Below are 20,654 nucleotides of genomic sequence, written 5' to 3'. Positions count from 1 at the left end.
TAGCCAACTAAACTATGCTTTTCTTCGCTTAGAATTTCTATTTTATACCTACAGAAGAACTAAGACTTAATTAGATGGTTATTTTTATTATGTTTCACTCTCATGCTTAATAAAAAGGAAAATATAAATAAAATAAACTGGCTAAGATATTTCTAAAACTACCATAGTGTTTCTGTCTCAGATGAAACACTTTTTCACTGGGAATCATCAATGTCTGTGTTTATCCCCACAATATCGTCCTCTGTGCCAGTAAGACTGTTATGGATGCAGTATTTCTTAAAAGAATCAATTAAAAACAAAACATGTAAAAGCTGGGGCACCTGGCTAGCTCAGTTGGAAGAGTGTGTAGCTTTTTTTTTAAGATTTTAATTTTCAGTAATCTATATACCAAAGTGGGGCTGGAACTCATAACTCTTAGATCAAGAGTCACATTCTCCACCAACTGGGCCAGCCAATCGCCCCAAGAGTGTGTAACTCTTGATCTCGGGGTTGTGAGTTTGAGTCCCACACTGGGTATAGAGATTACTTAAGTAAATAAAACTTAAAAAAAAACCCTAAAAGCTATAATATTGGGCTCTTAAGTTAGCTTTGCAATTATATGGATATGTTGTGGGGCTTTTTTCTAGTTATGGAAAAGTGCCCGGCACATCTGAGCTACTACCCTTCTCACCCCATCTCCTTAATCATTTGATTCCCAGGAGATTAAAGAGTGTCACTCTTGGCCACCAGATTTTCTTCCTACCACTAATATTCATTCTACAAGTTTTGATGCTGGCCTTTTAATGTTCTCAAATATGCAGTCAATCACAACTATGTCGTGACTGCTGCCTGGCTGACAGCAAGTGAACGATGTCATCAGTTATAAGATAAAACTCAATTTCAGAGATGTTAAAATATCAAAAACTGTCCTAGAATCAGTGAAATATGGTATGAGGACTCTCAAAGGTGAGAATATTTGAGGAACATGTCTTACAGGGCAGCTACAATAGAGAAGGTTAGAAAAGAAGAATCGTATTGGTCACATAAGCAATTTTTAAATGTAATTACTTTTAACTACATGAATTCACTCTGATATCAAAAGATACATTTACACAATTGCTAGGAAAAATGTCAAATCTGGCTCTCAGCTTAATTTCATCTAACTTATAAGTATTCCAAAGTTAAGTATCTTTTAAATCAGCTTTCCCAATTTTGCTAAACTCTCAATAATAAATTGCCAGTTTCAGTGTTCTACCAGGTAACATTCTCATCTGAGTGGAAAAGAGCACTCTGAAAGGGCGGGGTGGGAGAGGGAGAGGACATTGTGAAAGGGAAGCATATGCCTAAGAGAGATTGTTCATTCATTTGATGAATATTTATTGAAATGCCTAGTAACTGTAAGGTGTCTGTAAAGATAGAAAGATTTAAGCACTCCATTGGTATTTAGGTACTTAGAATTTTATGATGTTTTTGTCAACACTGTAGTGAAGCAAATTAGTGGCTGTGATGGAGATGATGGATAGAAGTGATAGACTCTAGGGGGCTTGTTTTATTTGGTAAGAATGCTACATTTCTTTTGATTTTTGTTTTGCTTTGACTAGGTGCTACTTCATTTGGTAAAACCTTCAAAGAATATAAAAGGTTATATAGTGAAAAAGTAAGCCTTTAATCTTTCTCCAGGAGAGTCACTTTTCTGTATCCTTCAGAGGCAGTCTAAATATACGAATATGCCCTTTTTCTAGTGGGAAATCTAGATTTTTAACCTTAGGTAAAGGACAAGTGGAGGAGTTTAGAGATGAAGGCATGATTTTAGCTGACATGGAAGAGGAAGAAAGGGTTTGAATAAATGGATGATTTTGGTGCAGGGTGAGAGGAATATAGGGTGATCCGTACTTATTGTGGTATGCTCAGCATGTTGTTGATGTTCCGTAAATACTTACAGGTTGATTAGTTGATACAGTGGAATATAATTGTATAAACAAGAGGAGTTGATTTGGAAGCTAGGATAAGTATGAGAATCAGGGAAGGCAGGAAATATTTGCCATTTCTGCTCCCTCTCTTTTGCTCCTGGCTCTGCATCCCTTTGGTTCTTGCAATACTGGTTTCATTCTCTTTATTTTTTTCTTCTTCCTAATTCATCTCCCTGGATCAACTCTCGTCCTCTCTATTTCATTCATTTTTCTTTCTTTATTACCTTGCTCCTGTGTGGACCTGAAGTATACCTGAAGTAATATGAACATGTAGATAAGAAAATTCATTATATTATTTAATAAAGTTATTCATTTTTTCAGAAGATTTTATTTATTTATTTGACAGAGGGAGAGACAGTGAAAGAGGGAACACAAGCAGGGGGAGTGGGAGAGGGAGAAGCAGGCTTCCTGCTGAGCAGGGAGCCCAATGTGGGGCTCGATCCCAGGACCCCGGGATCACGACCCGAGCCGAAGGCAGCTGTTCGACCGACTGAGCCACCCAGGTGCCCCTAAAGTTATTCATTTTTATCTTTAGAGGTAAGTTGAGCACCTGGGTGGTTCAGTTGGTTAAGTGTCTGACTCTTGATTTTGGCTCAGGTCATGATCTCAAGAGTTGTGAGATGGAGCCCCTGTCAGGCTCCGCATGGGCGTGGAGCCTGCTTAAGATTTTCTCTCGCTCCCTCTGCCCCTCCCCTTACCTGTCCTTGTCCAAAAAAAAAAAAAACCTGCTTAAAAATTAAAAAAAAAAAAAAAAAAAAAAAAAGTAAATTGAAGGTATGGTATTTCTCTTAATCACTCTAAATTTACCTATGATTCATACAAGGTAATTTTTTTCTTTATGGTCGATGGCCATGTATTGAAAAGCTTATTGCTATTGAAGTGGTTAGATGGGTAGTCTTTGCGTGCACAAGGCTTTTCATATTTTTATGTAAGTTCACAGCTACTTCTGTCCTATGATTGCCCTATGTATTTCTCCACAGAAGAAAAGTATTTAATTTCCTGTTTAATTAGGTTATCCAGTGCCTAATTATCTAGTATATATTATGTAGGGTCACCCTTCCTTCCTTTGCCATCCTTGGAACACTTCCTTAATAGTATGTTTTACCAGCAGATCCCGTGAGATTTCAGCTTCTCTTGGTTCTTAATGATAGCTCCCGTATTTTGGTCTTCATTTCTTTCTTTTTTTTTTTTTAAGATTTTATTTCTTTATTTGACAGAGAGAGTGAGCACAAGCAGTGGGAGCGGCAGGCAGAGGGAGAAGCAGGCTCCCTGCTGAGCAAGGACCCTGATGCGGGACTTGATCCCAGGACCCTGGGATCATGACCTGAGCTGAAGGCAGACACTTCACCAACTGAGTCACCCAGGCTTCCCATTCTTCATTTCTTTTAACTTCAGGTTCTGTTCAATTAAATATTAAGTAAAAGATTAATCAAGTAAATTTTTAAAATATTTTCTTTTGAAATAATATTAAATTTACAGAAGCAATGCAAAGATAGTACAAAGAGTTCCCATATACTCTTGACCCAGTTTTCTTTAATATTCCACTAATGTCCTTTTTCTGGTCTAGGATTTAATTCAAGACACCACATTAGTAAACTACATTATTGTGTTTCCTTCATCTCCTGTGACTATGACAGTTTCCACCCAGGCATCCCTTCTTTTATGGAATTTTTAAATCGAAGGAAAATGTTAATCAGGTAATATAGGCAAGCGCCCCTCAAAAAAGGCCAAGGAGCATCAAAATATGCTCTATTTCAGGCAAAGCTATACTTCCTTTCACAAGAAACACAAAAACTGACTTAATCATCCTGAAACTATATTTACACTGGGGTTCAACAAATAAGTAAATACACTGTAGATACTGAGTGTCAGGTTTCTCGTTACCAGAGAAAGGAATTACACTGTGGTGCAAGATTAGAACCAAAGATATCACTATGATTTCATGTTTACATTAATATATACACAGAAAAATAGACATAGAAATACAGATATGTGTATATACATATACTTCCTCGCACTGTCTGCTGAGAGGGCCAAGGGACAGTCACAGTACCAGCAGCAAGCACACTAGCAGCAGATCTTGGTTTCTAAATACAGCTCTCTAACAGAAAGAACCAGGACTCCTTGAGGAAATAGCTGGGCAGGAGAAAATACAAGATGGGCCTGGCTCATCTTATAGGGCTAGAAAGTAAGGAAGTACTACAACTAATTACTTAATTAAGATGGGGCAAGCCCAAAGGACACAGGAGTCAACCTGAAAGAGTTCCTAATGGCCAAAGCTAGAAAAACTGGAGTAACAAAATAAATTATGATAGTATTGGATTATAAACCAAAAATAAATATCCATGAGTCAATACTTACATAAATGATGAATAAATAAATGAGAACTTGTTTGTAAGATATAAGTTACCTTCCATACAGAAGAATGCTATTAAAGTGTGGGAAGGATTAGGGAAATAGAAAATCACCATCAGAACTCCACAGTAGGGCTGCCTGGGTGGCTCAGTCAGTTAAGCGTCTGCCTTCAGCTCAGGTCATGATCCCAGGGTCCTGTGATCGAGCCCCTGCATCAGGCTCCCTGCTCAGCGGGAAGCCTGCTTCTCCCTCTGCATGCTGTTCCCTCTGCTTGTGTGCACTCTCTCTCTCTGACAAATAAATAAATAAATATTTTTTAAAAAATAAAAATAAATAAAAATTCCATAAAAGCGGATCCACAGCTAGGAACAGGGTTTACCCTTGATGTCCATTGGTAATTTTGGGTATTGTAGTGGTAGTTACTTTGCTTTTGTTTCTTGTAGATGAAGCTAAAAGTAAAAAAATATACAGTTATAACAGCAGAATGAGACAGCTATGTAGGCAGTTCTCTAACACATGGTAAATATGAGAGGTGGGGTTATTGTTAAAAGATAGTACAAAACAGTTTTTATTTCATCCTCATTTCATTCTATACTGTTTCTTTTTGTGTTTCTGAAGTTCACTGTGGCTATATTGGCCAGAGCTCTGGTTGGGTCTAATACACTGTTGCCAGGCTTTTTAACCTCAGAGAGAAAAATTTATTGGTAGGACTGACATATGGTTGTCACCCTTTTACTTTCTGAAACAAATACATTAAAAAAAATCTAATGCCATAATTTCATAAGAGAAAAAACTTTAATACTTCAAAGCTCAGAATATAATAATAAAGTATATTCCTTTATTATTTTTTTAAGATTTTATTTTTAAGTAATCTCTACCAGTGTGGGGCTCAGTCTCACAACCCCAAGATCAAGAGTTGCATGCTCCACTGACTGACCTAGCCAGGTACCCCTAAAATACATTCCTTCAAAGTGAATACATTTAATTTTATTACTCATTATATTAAGGTTCTTACCTTTCTCATTTTTCCATGGATGAATGAAAATATTATAGATCAGTGTTTGAGAATGACTGGTCTGTTGTCTCTTTTTTTTTTTTTTAAGATTTTATTTATTTATTCATAAGAGACAGAGAGAGAGAGAGAGAGAGAGGCAGAGGGAGAAGCAGGCTCCCCGCTGAGCAGGGACCCCGATGCAGGACTCGATCCCAGGACCCTGAGATCATGACCTGAGCCGAAGGCAGACGCTTAACCAACTGAGCCACCCAGGCGCCCTGGTCTATTGTCCCTTATAAACAGACTTTTGAATTTTTCATTATGCTCTTTTCTTCCACAGGTTGAAAGCAACTGTTATAGCCTTTCCTTTTTGTAATATAGAATAAGCTTTTGAGTGTTTGAGACATTTAATAGATTCATGACCTATTGAATTAAATTCTAAGTTTTTGGGTTCATCATAGTGACTGACCATGAACTGCGCTGTGATGTTAAGGTTGATGTGATAGACAGCATTGAAATTATATCTCGAACCCGGGAACTCTATGTAGATGATTCACCACTGGAACTGATGGTGAGGGCATTGGATGCTGAAGGTAAGGGACTCAGAAGATTCAACAAAATTACCTAAAATAAAGTAATACTCCTTTGTGTTTAGTACTTGGAAAAAAAGCAACTTGAGAGATAAAAGTAGATTAGAAATAGTATTTATTTTTTTATATGAAGTTCATGTACATGAGGAATTGATAATTATGAGTATGGTTCAATGTATTAACTACATACTTTCATAAAATTTTTCTGCTATATTTAATTATTGGTTATCTCAGAAGTTTTCTTAAATATCCGGATGGTCCCTAGATCAGCCATTAAGAACATTTGTGTGGAATTTATTACTAGCTCTGTTTTGGTCAGTCCACTTTCTATAGCCAGGGGAATTATGTGTTAACCTTTGAAAAAAATTTATAATTTTATCTTTCTTGAGACAGATTTTATATTGCTTTTAGTGTACCATATTAATGTGTAATATGGTATTTAAAACATTTAAATTTATTGCCACTTTCTTTGTAAACCATTGTAAATGATATTTTTTTTTAATCTGAACAATGAATATTAGAAATATTCTGGAATCTAGTTTTCATAAAAATTTTTGTTGAAGGGACCAGGATTTAAGGATGCCTGTCAACCCTGAGGTAGACTATATGGTGGCCTTTATGTAGAAAGGTACAGAAAGAGTGGCATAACTTTTGTCAGCCAGAAGTTAATCAGCTTGAGTCTTTTTTTATTTATTTATTTTATTTATTTATTTTTTTAAAGATTTTATTTATTTATTTGAGAGAGAGAGGATGAGAGAGAGCACATGAGAGGGAGGAGGGTCAGAGGGAGAAGCAGACTCCCCGCCGAGCAGGGAGCCCGATGCGGGACTCGATCCAGGGACTCCAGGATCATGACCTGAGCCGAAGGCAGTCGCTTAACCGACTGAGCCACCCAGGCGCCCTCAGCTTGAGTCTTTTCTGCATTCAGAAAGTTTGTGTAGCAACAGTACTTTTATTGTTTGTGTAGGGATCTTCCTGGTATATGTGTTTTAAATTCTTAATGGTAGTGCTTCTATTTGTTAATGAAGGAGGCCTAAATATAATTTTCTAGGTAGGTTTCTCTTTCTTGTTAAAGATACCTGAATATTTTTGAATATGTGATTCTGTCCTGTCTGCTTTTGGCTTGCTTTATAGGAAATACCTTTAGTAGTTTGGCAGGGATGATGTTTGAGTGGAGCATTGCCCAGGATAACGAAACAGCAAGAGAAGAATTGTCTAGCAAAATTAGGTAACATTGAAACCAAACATAAACCATCTGATTTTGAAGGAGACATCTGCCTTTGGGTGGCACACTGAACAGCAACAGCTTTGATAATGCTGTTGTCTGGACTTTTTTGGAACAGATAAATTTACCAGGGGGAAATGTCTTTGATAGAATGACATGGTGTGGGTGCAGGTACTTTTATGATTGTTTAATTTGAACCACTGCAGAGGAATTCATGAGCTCAGGACTATACAATTGTTTGAGCCAGGTGTGTCTTCTGGCAGTTTTGTTGTTTATGCCATCTGCACATGCTGGAATACAGTGAGTGGATGATAGTATGAAATTTTGTCTTTAGTACTAAGAAACAGCTCTCACGCAGTCCCAAGTTTTAGTACCACACAGTTTTAGCCCGAGGCACATTAAATACTTTTGTTCTATCTAATCCTTATGGAAAACAGATTTTTTTTATTTTTAATTTTTTTAATTTAAAATTTTTTAAAAGATTTTATTTATTTATTTGACAGAGAGACACAGCCAGAGAGGGAACACAAGCAGGGGGAGTGGGAGAGGGAGAAGCAGGCTTCCCGCGGAGCAGGGAGCCCGAAGTGGGGCTCAGTCCCAGGACCCTGAGATCATGACCTGAGCCGAAGGCAGACACTTAACAACTGAGCCACCCAGTCTCCCCAAAACAGATTTTTTTTTAAATGATTTTATTTATTTACTTGACAGAGAGAGAGAACATGAGCAGGGGGGAGGAGCAAGGGGAGAGAGAGAAGCAGACTCCCTGCTGAGCAGGGAGCCTGATGTGGGACTCGATCCCAGAACCCTGGGATCATGACCCGAGCCAAGGCAGACGCTTGACTAACTGAGCCACCCAGGCGCCCATGGAAAACAAATTTTCGGACTTTTTACACTATATAGACATTGAAGAGACTATGTTTAAAGTCTCTTAGGGCCCTTTGGAAGATGACTCATTACTTGATTGCGCTAGAAACAAACTTTATTTTATCTCTTAAGGATTCTGAAATACTCCGAAGCAGAATATTCTCCCCCAGTGTATATAGCTGAGATGGAAAAAGAAGAGAAACAAGGAGATATGATTTTGGTGTCTGGGATCAGAACTGGTGCTGCTGTTGTAAAAGTTCGAATTTATGAGCCGTTCTATAAGGTAAAAAAGTTTGTGCCATAAACTTTGAAACTTTCAATTAAGGGCCTTTTCCGTGAAAAATACTATTCCTTATATTTATTTATAGTAGAAGCCCTTTAACCTGATATGATTTGGGTCAATAGTTGGTCATTTATGAGAGGGGGGAGGGTCAGAGGGAGAAGCAGACTCCCTGCCGAGCAGGGAGCCCAATGCGGGACTCGATCCCGGGACTCCAGGATCATGACCTGAGCTGAAGGCAGTCGCTTAACCGACTGAGCCACCTGGGCGCCCCTAAATCTCTGTAAGATATTTTAAAAGAGACTTATAAGAAGTAAACTTTTAACAAGGGAGATGACCTTCAGGATTTTGCCTACGGAACCTAGTTTTTTTCCTTCCTCTTCTAGAAAGTGGCAGCAGCATTGATACGTCTGCTAGTTTTGGAGAATATATTTCTTATACCATCCCATGATATTTATCTCTTAGTAGGAGCATATATTAAATACCGAGTTGCAAAAATGGTGCAGGGAAGAATGACAGGTAAGGTGATTTATCTTTTCCTAAGACTAACATTTCCCAAATCCTTCCTGCTGACAGTAAGAGAAGCAGCTCCACCTTATGTATACAAATACTTCTTTGTGTTTTTTGATTTTGTGATAAAGTATTCCTTAATTGCTATACTTGAGATAATACTGGACAGAGATGTCTTGAACAGGTGAATGCTTAGCGCCAGTGCCTATAGGCATCTGAATTCTGTTAAAACAACAACCAAATATTTAGTAGATTTTATAGGGCAAATGAGGAAACTTTACCAGAAGGGACTTGAATGATCTTTGCAAAAGTTGTTTCTTGAGAAACCCAGTTCATTCATTGAAAACACTCTGTTGACCCTAGACGTCCCACTGAGTTTATAAAGTGTGCGTTGGCTCCCTTAACATTGGTCCTTTCCTCCCTTCCTTAGTGGGGATCCTTCTTACTGCTTTCACTTCACTGGTTTTTAAGAATGCAAGCAATACCAATGATAAACTCACATAGTACCCACCCCCAAATGGCTATGTCAAAATTCATCATAGTGTGAAGGGAAGTGTAAGCAGATCATACTCTTATTTAGGCCTGCTTCCTGATTTCCCTCCTATAATCCAACAATACACTGTTGTCCTTTACAACAGTGTAAAAGTGGCTGTTCTTGGGTGGGAGGATGGGTTAGCCTGGTAGTGGGTATTGAGGAGGGCACGTTCTGCATGGAGCACTGGGTGTTATGCACAAACAATGAATCATGGAACACTTCATCTAAAACTAATGATGTAATGTATGGGGATTAACATAAGAATAAAAATAAATAAATAAATAAATAAATAAATAAATAAAATCTTAAAAAAAAAAAGTGGCTGTTCTTGTTACATTTATGTATCTTTATGTCTTACAGAGGTGGGGTTTCCCCTAGAACACTATACACTGGAATTGCAAGACCACAGAGTTCCATGTAACTGGTCTCTTTCTGGGAAAGTGGCTTTACTGGATGAGAAAAGAGCTATGGTGACTGCTGTCCAACTGGGCCAAACTAACCTTGTCTTTGTCCATAAAAGTATCCTTTTCAAGTTTTAGCTGTCAATCTGTGTTTCCTTGAGCATGTGAGACATGTTCCTTGGTAAAGTAATTTGCTAAGATTATACTTATTTGGTATAGGCTTTATTTTTAACAAAGGACTATAAATTATTATAGTCATAATTTCTAGCAGAGGGTAAGTGGGGAAAAGAATAGTTGGAACTTGGTTTCAGTGCTTATTTGCAACCTCAATTAAATCATAAAGAGACTGGGGGAAACAGCTTGAAGAAACTTGTGTGGATTTTATTTAATTTGTTCCTTCCCATTTCCACATGAATAATTGAGAAAAGATGGTATGGTATTGTCTGCAGTAGATGCTTAATTAATATGTGTTAAATTGAGTTGAGAATAATTTTTAAAAATTGACTAAACCTGCTCTGTAAGGACTGAACAAAAAGAGAGATTTAGAGCTCTGTTATAGTCAAAGAAAACAAAACAGAATGAAGATTTAAACTCCAGAAAATTGAAATGTTTGGACTCCATTTCTCAATGTTTGATTTTGAAATATTTCCTATTTTTGAATATTTGAACCTGAAAGAAATTAATCCATTTAGCAAATATCTATTACAATCCTACAATATCCTCAACATTGTTCTGAGTGCTAGGGATGTGGACTGCTATTTTACTCAGAGTAGTTAGGGAAGTCTTTTTTGATAAGGCCACACTGCAGCAGTGGGTCATGCAGATACCTGGGTGAAAGAGCTCCAGGAAGAGGAAATAGCAAGGCTGAAGTGCCGAGAATCGGGAAAGAAGGAGAGGTGGTAGAGTAGGGGAGGGAGTAAGTTATGTGGCACCTTGTATCATCATATTAGTTACTATTTATATTACTTGTCTAAAACATATTAAGGAGGGTTTTTGGTCCAAAGTTGTTTGTTTCTTAGTCATTTAAGGTGCATAGGACATTGGTCAACAGATACGATATAGTACCTACAAAACAAACTAAGTCATTCAATATTTGAGCCCCAGCTGTGTGTCAGGTACTTCCCCAAATTCCCCAGGCACACTATACGACCTTTTTTTTTTTTTTCATATTCTCAGTTCATATTGTTATTTATTCCAAAGTAGTAGATATTAAAGTATATTTATCTATTTACATGTCTCCCTTGAGGATATGGATGGTGACTATTCACAATTTCTTCCCGCACCTTCCAGCACCATAGTGTCTTCCAGCACCATAGTGGCTGGTGGGTACTGTTCACAGAGATTGGGTAGAGAACCAGAGAAGCAGCAGGTTTAAGGGAAAAGAAAACTAGATTAGTTTTTCACAAGTTAACCTGAAGTACCTGTGGGATAGACATGCCAACAGATATTTTTATTTTTATTTTTTTAAAGATTTTTTTTTTTTAAAACATTTTATTTATTTATTTGACAGAGAGAGAGCACAAGTAGGCAGAGCGGCAGGCAGAGGGAGAGGGAGAAGCAGATTCCCCGCGGAGCAGGAAGCCTGACATGGGGCTTGATCCCAGGACCCCGGGATCACGACCTGAGCCGAAGGCAGATGCTTAACCGACTGAGCCACCCAGGCGCCCCTAAAGATTTTATTTTATTTATTTGAGAGCAAGAGAGCTCACGCCCGAGAGACCACGAAGGAGGGGGAGGGACAGAGGGCCTGGATCATGACCCGAGTGAAGGCAGACACTTAACTGAGCCACTCAGGTGCCCCCAGCAGATATTTTTACTATGCATCTGGAGGAGAAAGATTCAGCATAGAGAAAGATACTTGAGAGATCAGTTTATAGATAGGTGATAGTTGAAGCTGTTGCGGACAAAAATCACTTAGGGAGAGTATATAGAGTGAGAGGAGAAGAGGACCAAAGACTATGTAGTGCCAGCTTTTAAGGTTCATATGGAAAAAGAGGAATTCTTTTTTTTTTTTCTTCAATATTTTACTTATTTGAGAGAGAGAGAATGAGTAGGAGGGAGAGGGGCAGAGGCAGAGGGAGAGAATCTTAAGCAGACTCCACACTGAGTGCAGAGCCCACACGGCAGGGCTCAGTCTCATGACCCTGAAATCATGACCTGAGCCGAAATCAAGAGTTGGACACTTAACCTACTGAGCCACTCAGGCACCCCAAGATGTGAGAACTTTTTTAAGAGAAGAGAAACTTGAACATGTCTGTAAGTAGACAGAGAAAGAGCAGAGATAGGGGAGAAAGGAGGGTCAGTTGATGATGGAACAAGGTTTCTGAGGGGCAAGAGAAAATGAGATGCAGAGCAGACGGAAGGATTAGGTGGAAGATCTCTTATTCTGACAGAGGAGGAATGAATTCGTTTAGAGATCTATCCAGATCTGCTTCCTCATCTGTAAAGTGGAGGGAATGTTGTGTCTCTGAATTTCCTTCTAGCTCTTACATTTTATGAATGTTGTGTAGGAGTATATATCAGAATCAAACCTAGATTGGCACAGAGGTGCCTGTACGGTCTCTCAAAGATTTGCTTTAATGACTACAGAAAAGTAATTTTTAATTGATATATCAATTGTATATATATCAGTAGCTCATTTGGAATATTGAGGCAGTTTTGAAAGTTTGATCCCTCAAGTGGATTAAATATTATTTTACTTCCATTATCACGATGGATTACTGTAGTGGTAAATTGTAATCTAGCACATGACTGAATTACTACAACTCTTAAATTAGTGTACTTTGAATGAGTGTTTTCTTTTTTTTTTTTAAAGATTTTATTTATTTATTTGACAGAGACAGACAGCTAGAGAGGGAACACAAGCAGGGGGAGCTGCAGAGGGAGAAGCAGGCTCCCCGCTGAGCAGGGAGCCCGACAGTGGGGCTCGATCCCAGGACGCTGGGATCATGACCTGAGCCGAAGGCAGATGCTTAACGACTGAGGCACCCAGGCGCCCCTGTATGAGTGTTTTCTGTTCAGTCATCTCAGTTATATATTTCTTCTTAGCTTTTGGGTGTAGTATATTTTGGAGAGGGAAGTATATTCCTAGTTAGATTCTGTATAGGACAATAACAGAATAAGTTTGTATTTTTGCTAGAATTTAACTGAAGGGATAGTGGGTAATATGGAGTATAAGTGACTAGGAGTATCTTTCATGACAAAGAGAAAACATTTTGGTAATAAAGATTTACCATAGATAGTGGAAAATCAACTAGTGATTTTTTTTTTTAAGATTTTATTTATTTGACAGAGGGAGACACAGCGAGAGAGGGAATACAAGCAGGGAGAGTGGGAGAGGGAGAAGCAGGCTTCCTGCCGAGCAGGGAGCCCGATGCGGGGCTCGATCCCAGGACCCTGGGATCATTACCTGAGCCACCCAGGTGCCCCTAGTGATTTTTTTTTTTTAAGATTTTTATTTATTTGTTTGACAGAGAGAGACACAGCGAGAGAGGGAACACAAGCAGGGGGAGTAGGAGAGGGAGAAGCAGGCCTCCCGCGGAGCAGGGAGCCCGATGTGGGGCTCAATCCCAGAACCCTGGGATCATGACCTGAGCCAAAGGCAGTTGCTTAATGACTGAGCCACCCAGGTGCCCCATCAACTAGTGATTTTTAAAACTGTTTGCAGAGCCCAAGGCAAATTGCTGGGCTGGATGGCAAGTTATACCCCTCCTCCCTCTTCATCACCACTGTTCATTTCTTTTCTTTTTTTTTTTTTTAAGATTTTATTTATTTATTTATGTATTTATTTGAGAGAGAGAGAGAAACAGCATGAGAGGGGAGAGGGTCAGAGGGAGAAGCAGGCTCCCCGCTGAGCCAGGAGCCTGATGTGGGACTCGATCCTAGGATTCCAGGATCATGACCTGAGCCGAAGGCAGTCGCTTAACCAACTGAGCCACCCAGGCATCCACCACTGTTCATTTCAACAGCCAGAGTGATGCCACTTTGTCCTGCTTTCCATAATGGGCCCCTTATATAAGAATTTACTTGGAGGAAGAGTTCTACAGCTAAATGAATATTAAAAGCATAGAGCATGATCTTTTTTCTATCATTCCATTTTCCTTAAATTTGAAATTCAAGAATACCTGATTCCTATTATGACTGAGTCCCTCAGACTTTTCTCAGAAGTGTACACATTTAAGTTTTTGCTTTCCAAAGGATAATAAAAGATAGGATTTTTGTTTGTTTCTGTTTGTGCATTTATTATTTTTTTTCTTTGGTAGCTCACATTTCTTTTTTCATCCAACTCTGGTTCATATGATTTCCTTAACCAAAAATTAAGATGTCCATATGCGATCTGTGTCTGGACTCCCAAATTGCACCATATATGTTGTAGAGCCTGGGTTTTTAGGTATTTGTTTATTTATTTATTTTTAGAGAGAGGTGGGGGAAAGAGGAGCAGAGGGAGAGGGAGAGAGAGAATCTTAAGCAGGCTCCATGCCCAGCACAGAGCCCAACTTGAGCCTCGATCTCACGACCCTGAGATCATGACTTGAGCTGAAATCAAGAATCATTCGCCCAACCGACAGAGCCACCTAGGCACCCCTGGATTTTTAGGTATTTTTAGAGAATGATTTTCAGAAAGCTGAACAGCTTAAACTATTTCATTAAAATGAGTGCATTAGAAACCAGAGTGCTTCTTGAACCTTTAAATTTAACCTTCCTTTGACATGTTTTCTCGCATTGTTATGGTTCCATGCTGTCTGCAAGAGTGAAGCATCTTGAAACAGATTGTGAAAAAATATGAAGACCCATGTGATACAATGTTGGGTTAGAAAAAGAGGCTTTATACAAAGAAAAAAGAATACTAATGTCCTTAGGTTATATGAAACTGGTCTGACTGAAAGAAGCTCAAATCTTGCCTGACACATTAGGAATGAGCAATATTGTGGTTTGTTTTGTATACAGATATAAATGAGAGTGTTTCTTTATACCTGAGATGAACTAAGTTAAGCCAGGATCTTTAGAATCCCAAATTATTCAATTTGATGGAACTAAAGGATCAACTTTGGAAATCATCTCCATCTATTAGCAAGTTTTGCTCACTGAATAGTTTTTATAAGTTTGTATTTTTTAATTCATTGTAGAAAATGAATGGCCTCTTCTGATATTTTTGTTTCTTGATTTGTGTATAGATTTCACAGTTCAACCTGGAGACCGATGGAGTCTAGAGGTGGGACAGGTGTATGTCATTACAGTAGAAGTGTTTGATAGAAGCAGTACAAAGGTCTATATTTCAGATGTGAGTGTCTCTTTTGAATTCTTCTAGCCCCGTGTATGGATAACTTCTTGAGTGGGCCACCCTTTCTGGCTAGGAAGCCTTTTTTTCTTTTGCTTCCAGACTTTACTTTTAAAGTTACTACTTTATTATGATTATTAAATAGTTCTGTCCTTGAGGAAAGCTAAACTGGAAGTAAAATATATAATTTGGTCAGAATTATATAAAAGAGTTGAAGAGAAGGCCAAAACACTTGGGAGGATGCCTCATTCTAGGACTCCCTGAGAGCTGGTTGCCTGTTTGGCAGTGGTGCAAGGAACAGTGAAGTCCCAGACACAGTGGTGCACTCACCCTCCAGTGCCCTTTTGGGTGTTTTCCCTGAAAAATGTCAACTTATGGAATGGCAAAAATTATACCAAAATTTATATAAACTTCGACTCTATTTTTGATCACTTGCCGTTAAGTGGATCTCTCAAGTACCATTTTAAAATTACATCTTTCCAATTTAGGATCTCCATGAGAAGAGCTGAGGTTTTGTTTTTATTCATCCCCAGAGTGCATAGCCACACTTTTTATTTATTTATTTTTTAATGCTTTGGGATTAAGATGGCTTTAGGGGAAAAACAAACAAACAAACATCTCCTCAGTTTTGTGTTGCTATTGGGCTAATTTTCAGAATCTCAGGATTATGTACCAGTTCCTAAGGGAGTACTTTGAAGAGCAGCTCACTACTGTGAATGGATCTTACCATGTAGTAAAAGCCCTGAAAAGTGGTGTCGTGGTGATAAATGCATCCCTGACTTCCATCATTTACCAGGTAGGAATTAAAAGGACAGTCTTTGAATCCCAAGAACACTGATGGGGCTTGGCTGACTTGTTGATTTGTAGGCAGATACATGGCATATTCCAGCTTTATCTTTCATAAAGATGAAAAAGAAACTGACAAACAGTATACTTGGTGGTTTATACCTGTACAGATTTTCTGCTGCAATCTTTGTTATTGCTCATGTCTGCATTTGTGGTCATTGTGTATATATACCATTTGAAGTTCCTTTAAAAAATTATTTCATGTGCACATTTCCATGTGTTGTCAGGCTTACATAGAGTACTTTCTAGTCTGAAAATCCAAAGGGTTAATATATCAATTTATTTAACCATGCCATTAACAATGAACTTTTTGCATTATTTCCATTTTTCACTCTTGTAAATGCCATAACTGAGTTTCTTTGTACAATTATTTTTCTTTTGGTTAATTTTCATATGGTATAATGTCAGAAATGGAATTACTGGGTAAAAGGATAAAGTATGAATCTGTTTCTACTGTCTCTAAAATGCATGAGTTTCTGGTTTTTAATAGCCTGCCAAATTACTTCCATTCTTCATGGATCCTTTCATCTGGTTGTTTAAGGTAAAACCCCAACGGTGGTCCTTCCTTCCCATCACCTGCTACATTCAATTCAGTACAATAGCGAATGCGGTGTCAGTTCTGAATATCTCTCAAACCCATTTCTTAGTATCCCCAGTGTCTTTTTTTTTTTTTTTAAGATTTTATTTATCTATTTGAGAGACAGAATGAGAGAGAGAGCACATGAGCGGAGTGAGGGTCAGAGGGAAAAGCACAGTCCTCGCTGAGCAGGGAGCCCGATGCGGACTCAATCCCAGGGCCCCAGGATCATGACCTGAGCTGAAGGCAGTCGCCTAACCAACTGAGCCACCCAGGCGCCCCAAGAAATGAACAGATTTCTATATATAGATTTTGTATTCTGCAACTTTACTGGATTCATTTATCAATTCTGGAAGTTTTTTGATGGGATCTTTCGAGTTTTCTGTATATAGTGTCATGTCATCTGCAAATAGGGACAGTTTTCCTTCTTCCGTACCAATCTGGACGCCTTTTACTTCTTTTTGTTGTCTGATTGCTGTGGCTAGAACTTCTAATACTATATTGAATAAAAGTGGTGAGAGGGGCTCCTGGGTGGCTCAGATGGTTAAATGTCTGCCTTCGGCTCAGGTCATGATCTCAGGGTCCTGGGATGGAGTCCCACACGGGGCTCCCTGCTCAGCGGGAAGCCTGCTTCTCCCTCTCCCTCTGCTGCTCCCCCTGCTTGTGCTCTCTTGCACGCACTCTCCTGCTCGTGCTGTCTCTCTCTCAGATAAATAAATAAAACCTTGGGGAAAAAAGTGGTGAGAGTAGACATCCTGCTTTTGTTCCTGAGTTAGGGGAAAAGTTCTCAGTTTTTCCCCATTAAGGATGATGTTAGCTGTGGGTTTTTCATAAACAATCTTTATTATGTTGAGGTATGTTCCCTCTAAACGCACTTTGTTGCGGGTTTTTATCATTAATGGATATTGTACTTTTTCAAATGCTTTTTCTGTGTCTATTGAAATGATCATATGATTCTTTTTTTTTTTTTTTTTTAAGATTTTTATTTGTTTGAGAGAAAATGAGGGGCTGGGGGAGAGAGAGAATCCTTAAGCAGACTCCACTGAGCATGGGGCTTGACGTGGGGCTCAATCACACCACCCTAAGATTATAACCTGGCTGAAATCAAGAGTCAGACACTTAACTGACTGAGCTACCCGGGCACCCCTCATTATTACTGAACTATAGTAGCTGTGTTTCTTTAATGAGTAGGAACATTTATTTACTTCTTTTATAGAAAGAAACTGGTTGAGTAATTCAATAGCACACCATTTTGCTGATGCTTTGAATATAAATGGATTATAAAAACAGTCCTTATAAAATCTATTTTGCTCCTTTTTTCTGCTCTTATAGAATAAAAATATTCAGCCTATAAAATTTCCAATCATACATCAGCAAGAAGTGAAGATTTATTTTCCCATCAAGCTTACACCCAACTTTCTGGCATTTCCTCATCATCCTATGGGAATATTATATCGGTATAAAGTACAGGTATGGTGTCCTATTATATGAGGATTTACAAAGAGATAAGTCAGTTTCTCTGTTAATTTATTGAAATTTGGTTAATGTTAATTTTTATCTCCCCCTGATCCTAAAAATATAATTCAGTTTCTGGTGATAACTAAGTCATGTTCTTGAATACTGTCATCCTAACAAGACTTGCTGTACTTTCTCTCTTCCTCGTATCCCTTACTTGTGACTTTTGTAAAGTTTTGGTCAAGCTCCCTTGTGCTCTTTTTGACATTTTGTGATACTGCCAATTACATAACCTCCTTTCATTTTCCCTTGCCCATTTAGCTACTTTACTATAGCATCACAGTTTCTTTTTTTTTTTTAAGTTTTATTTATTTAAGTAATCTCCACACCCCAGGTGGGGCTCAAACTCACAACCCCGAGATGAAGGGTCACTCTCGACTGAGCTGACCAGACACCCCAGCATCACAGCTTCTTAATATGTCCAGAAATAATTTGTTATATAGTTTTATTATTATCTTATTTATTTTTAAGATTTTATTTATTTATTTGAGAGAGACAGAGAGAGCATGAGCTGAGAGAGGGAGAAGCAGACTCCCTGTTGAGCAGGGAGCCCAGTGCGGGGCTTGATCCCAGAACTTTGGGATCATGACCTGAGCCGAAGGCAGATGCTTAACTGACTGAGCCACCCAGGCACCTTATTTATTTCTTATTTCTTATTTCACCAGATTTTACATCTTTACTTAAATTCCATTTTCCTCCTTTGGCAGTTAAATATAAAGTTGTATTTTTTCACAGGTAGAGGGTGGCAGTGGCAACTTCACTTGGACCTCTTCTAATGAAACAGTGGCCATGGTGACCACTAAAGGAGTGGTGACTGCAGGTCAGGTCAGGGGGAACAGTACTGTTTGGGCCCGAGATGTACAAAATCCCTTTCGATATGGAGAAATTAAGGTAAACAACTCTCCAAAGAACCTTATTATAACCCCCGAGACATGGCTGTCTAAATTTAAGTACAGAACATGTTTAAAAAATCTTTCTAGTCCAAATTGGGTATTTGAAAATGATGCTCAAATTCAGTCTGGAAGTTCATCTTCCTTAAATATTCCTGGACCTGTGTTGAATCCTGCTTCACTTAATAGTGAGTTACTGAATGGGTGTTTTTGTTTCCTTGTCTCTAAAATGGGGATAATGATAATATCTACCTCAAAGTGTTATTGTCAGAATTAAATGAGATAATGTTTTACCTCAATGCTTGGAATATATTCAGTACTTAATATTATTTATTTTTGTTACTGTGTTTTGTCATTATCATATATATGACCTTCATAGTAACTTTATTTCTGATCTCATATTTGTTTGTCAATCTGTTCCTAAAGATTGAAAACTCCTTTTCACTATATTATATAACCACATTACTGTTTTTCCCCCACTTCTAATATGTGTTCATGTATGTTGTTCCCTGAAAAACTTAGTGTTTTATTATCATTCAGTTAACATTTACTGAGTACCCTTAAGACATTTACCACCATACCAGGTATCATAGGACATTCAAAGAAACATAACATATCATCTCTACTTTAAAGAATCTAAATTCTGATAGGAAGATCTAGTCACATGAAGTTAAATAACACTTTAAGGAAATGATGTGAACTATTTTAAAGCAGTATATGATTGAGAGCTACTTAACTTGTATAGTAAAAGTATTATAAAATAAAAATCCTTGGGGGCACCTGGGTGGCTCAATTGGTTGAGCGGCTGCCTTTGGCTCAGGTCATGGTCCCAGGGTCCTGGGATCGAGTCCTGCATCGGGCTCCCTGCTCAGCGGGGAGCCTGCTTCTCCCTCTCCCTCTGCCTGCCACTCTGCCTACTTGTGCTCTCTCTGTATTTCTGTCAAATGGATAAATAAAATCTTAAAATAAAATAAAAATCCTTGTAGATGTGACTAATCAGAGGCTGTTATGAAGAGATGAGAACTTGAACAAGACTTTGAAAGATAGAGCCAAACTAAGACCTAAGAGTCACAGTCAACCTGCTGTTTTTTTGATAAAGTTTTATCAGAACACAACCGACCTCATTCATTCATATATGGTCTTTAGCCACTTTCAAGCCACAACTACACAGTTGGGGGTTGCCACAGAAACCATGTGGTCCCCAAAGCCTAAAATATTTGCTCTCTGGCCTTTTCCAGAAAACATTTGCTGATCCCCTACTGTAGACCAATACAGGTTTTTTTAAGGTTAATAATATGGTAAATCTTGTGTTTAGAAAGTATCTTTTTTTTTCTGTCAGACAACAACTGTATTTTTTGAAAAAAGGAAGGAACAGAAGATAATTGCTGGTGCTGTATACTAGTAGACTAAAATCAACTGATAGAGAAAGGAAGGCAAAGTGTCCAGTGAAGCCTGAACTAGTAATATGGTATTGAGAATAGAGAGAAAGGGAAAATGGAGCGTTATTTTGGAGGTAGACATAGTCAGATTTGATGCCTAGTGGGTTGGGGAAAAGTGAAGGATTTATTTATTTATTAAAGATTTTATTTATTTTTTTGACAGAGACACAGCGAGAGAGGGAACACAAGCAGGGCGAGTGGGAGAGGGAGAAGCAGGCTTCCTGCCGAGCAGGGAGCCCGATGTGGGGCTCGATCCCAGGACCCTGAGATCATGACCTGAGCCAAAGGCAGATGCTTAATGACTGTGCTACCCAGGTGCCCCAACAGTGAAGGATTTAGATACAGGCATTTCTAACTTTGGCAGCTAGGTGGATAGAAAACACAGGAAAAGGAAAAAGAGGAAGAT

At 38.5% G+C, this 20,654-nt stretch overlaps 1 protein-coding gene across 1 annotated transcript in view; it reads left to right on the top strand.

The window, feature by feature from the left end:
* The window catches only part of NUP210L (nucleoporin 210 like), an 84,426-nt gene that overhangs the window by 3,760 nt on the left and 60,012 nt on the right, over nucleotides 1–20,654 (top strand). Inside the window, exons 3-12 of the mRNA XM_035009649.1 lie at nucleotides 5,760–5,891; nucleotides 7,023–7,116; nucleotides 8,110–8,260; nucleotides 8,644–8,776; nucleotides 9,663–9,821; nucleotides 14,025–14,093; nucleotides 14,878–14,984; nucleotides 15,637–15,777; nucleotides 17,737–17,874; nucleotides 18,655–18,810. Of these exons, the coding sequence (XP_034865540.1) occupies nucleotides 5,760–5,891; nucleotides 7,023–7,116; nucleotides 8,110–8,260; nucleotides 8,644–8,776; nucleotides 9,663–9,821; nucleotides 14,025–14,093; nucleotides 14,878–14,984; nucleotides 15,637–15,777; nucleotides 17,737–17,874; nucleotides 18,655–18,810 (1,280 nt within the window). The remainder of the gene's footprint in view (nucleotides 1–5,759; nucleotides 5,892–7,022; nucleotides 7,117–8,109; nucleotides 8,261–8,643; nucleotides 8,777–9,662; nucleotides 9,822–14,024; nucleotides 14,094–14,877; nucleotides 14,985–15,636; nucleotides 15,778–17,736; nucleotides 17,875–18,654; nucleotides 18,811–20,654) is intronic.

The sequence above is a fragment of the Mirounga leonina genome, unplaced genomic scaffold, assembly GCF_011800145.1.
Source record: "Mirounga leonina isolate KUSES-001 unplaced genomic scaffold, KU_Mleo_1.0 Mir_154, whole genome shotgun sequence".
Lineage (NCBI taxonomy): Eukaryota > Metazoa > Chordata > Mammalia > Carnivora > Phocidae > Mirounga > Mirounga leonina.
The sequence above is the reverse complement of the archived record's forward strand: the minus strand, read 5'-3'. Positions and strand labels throughout refer to the sequence as shown.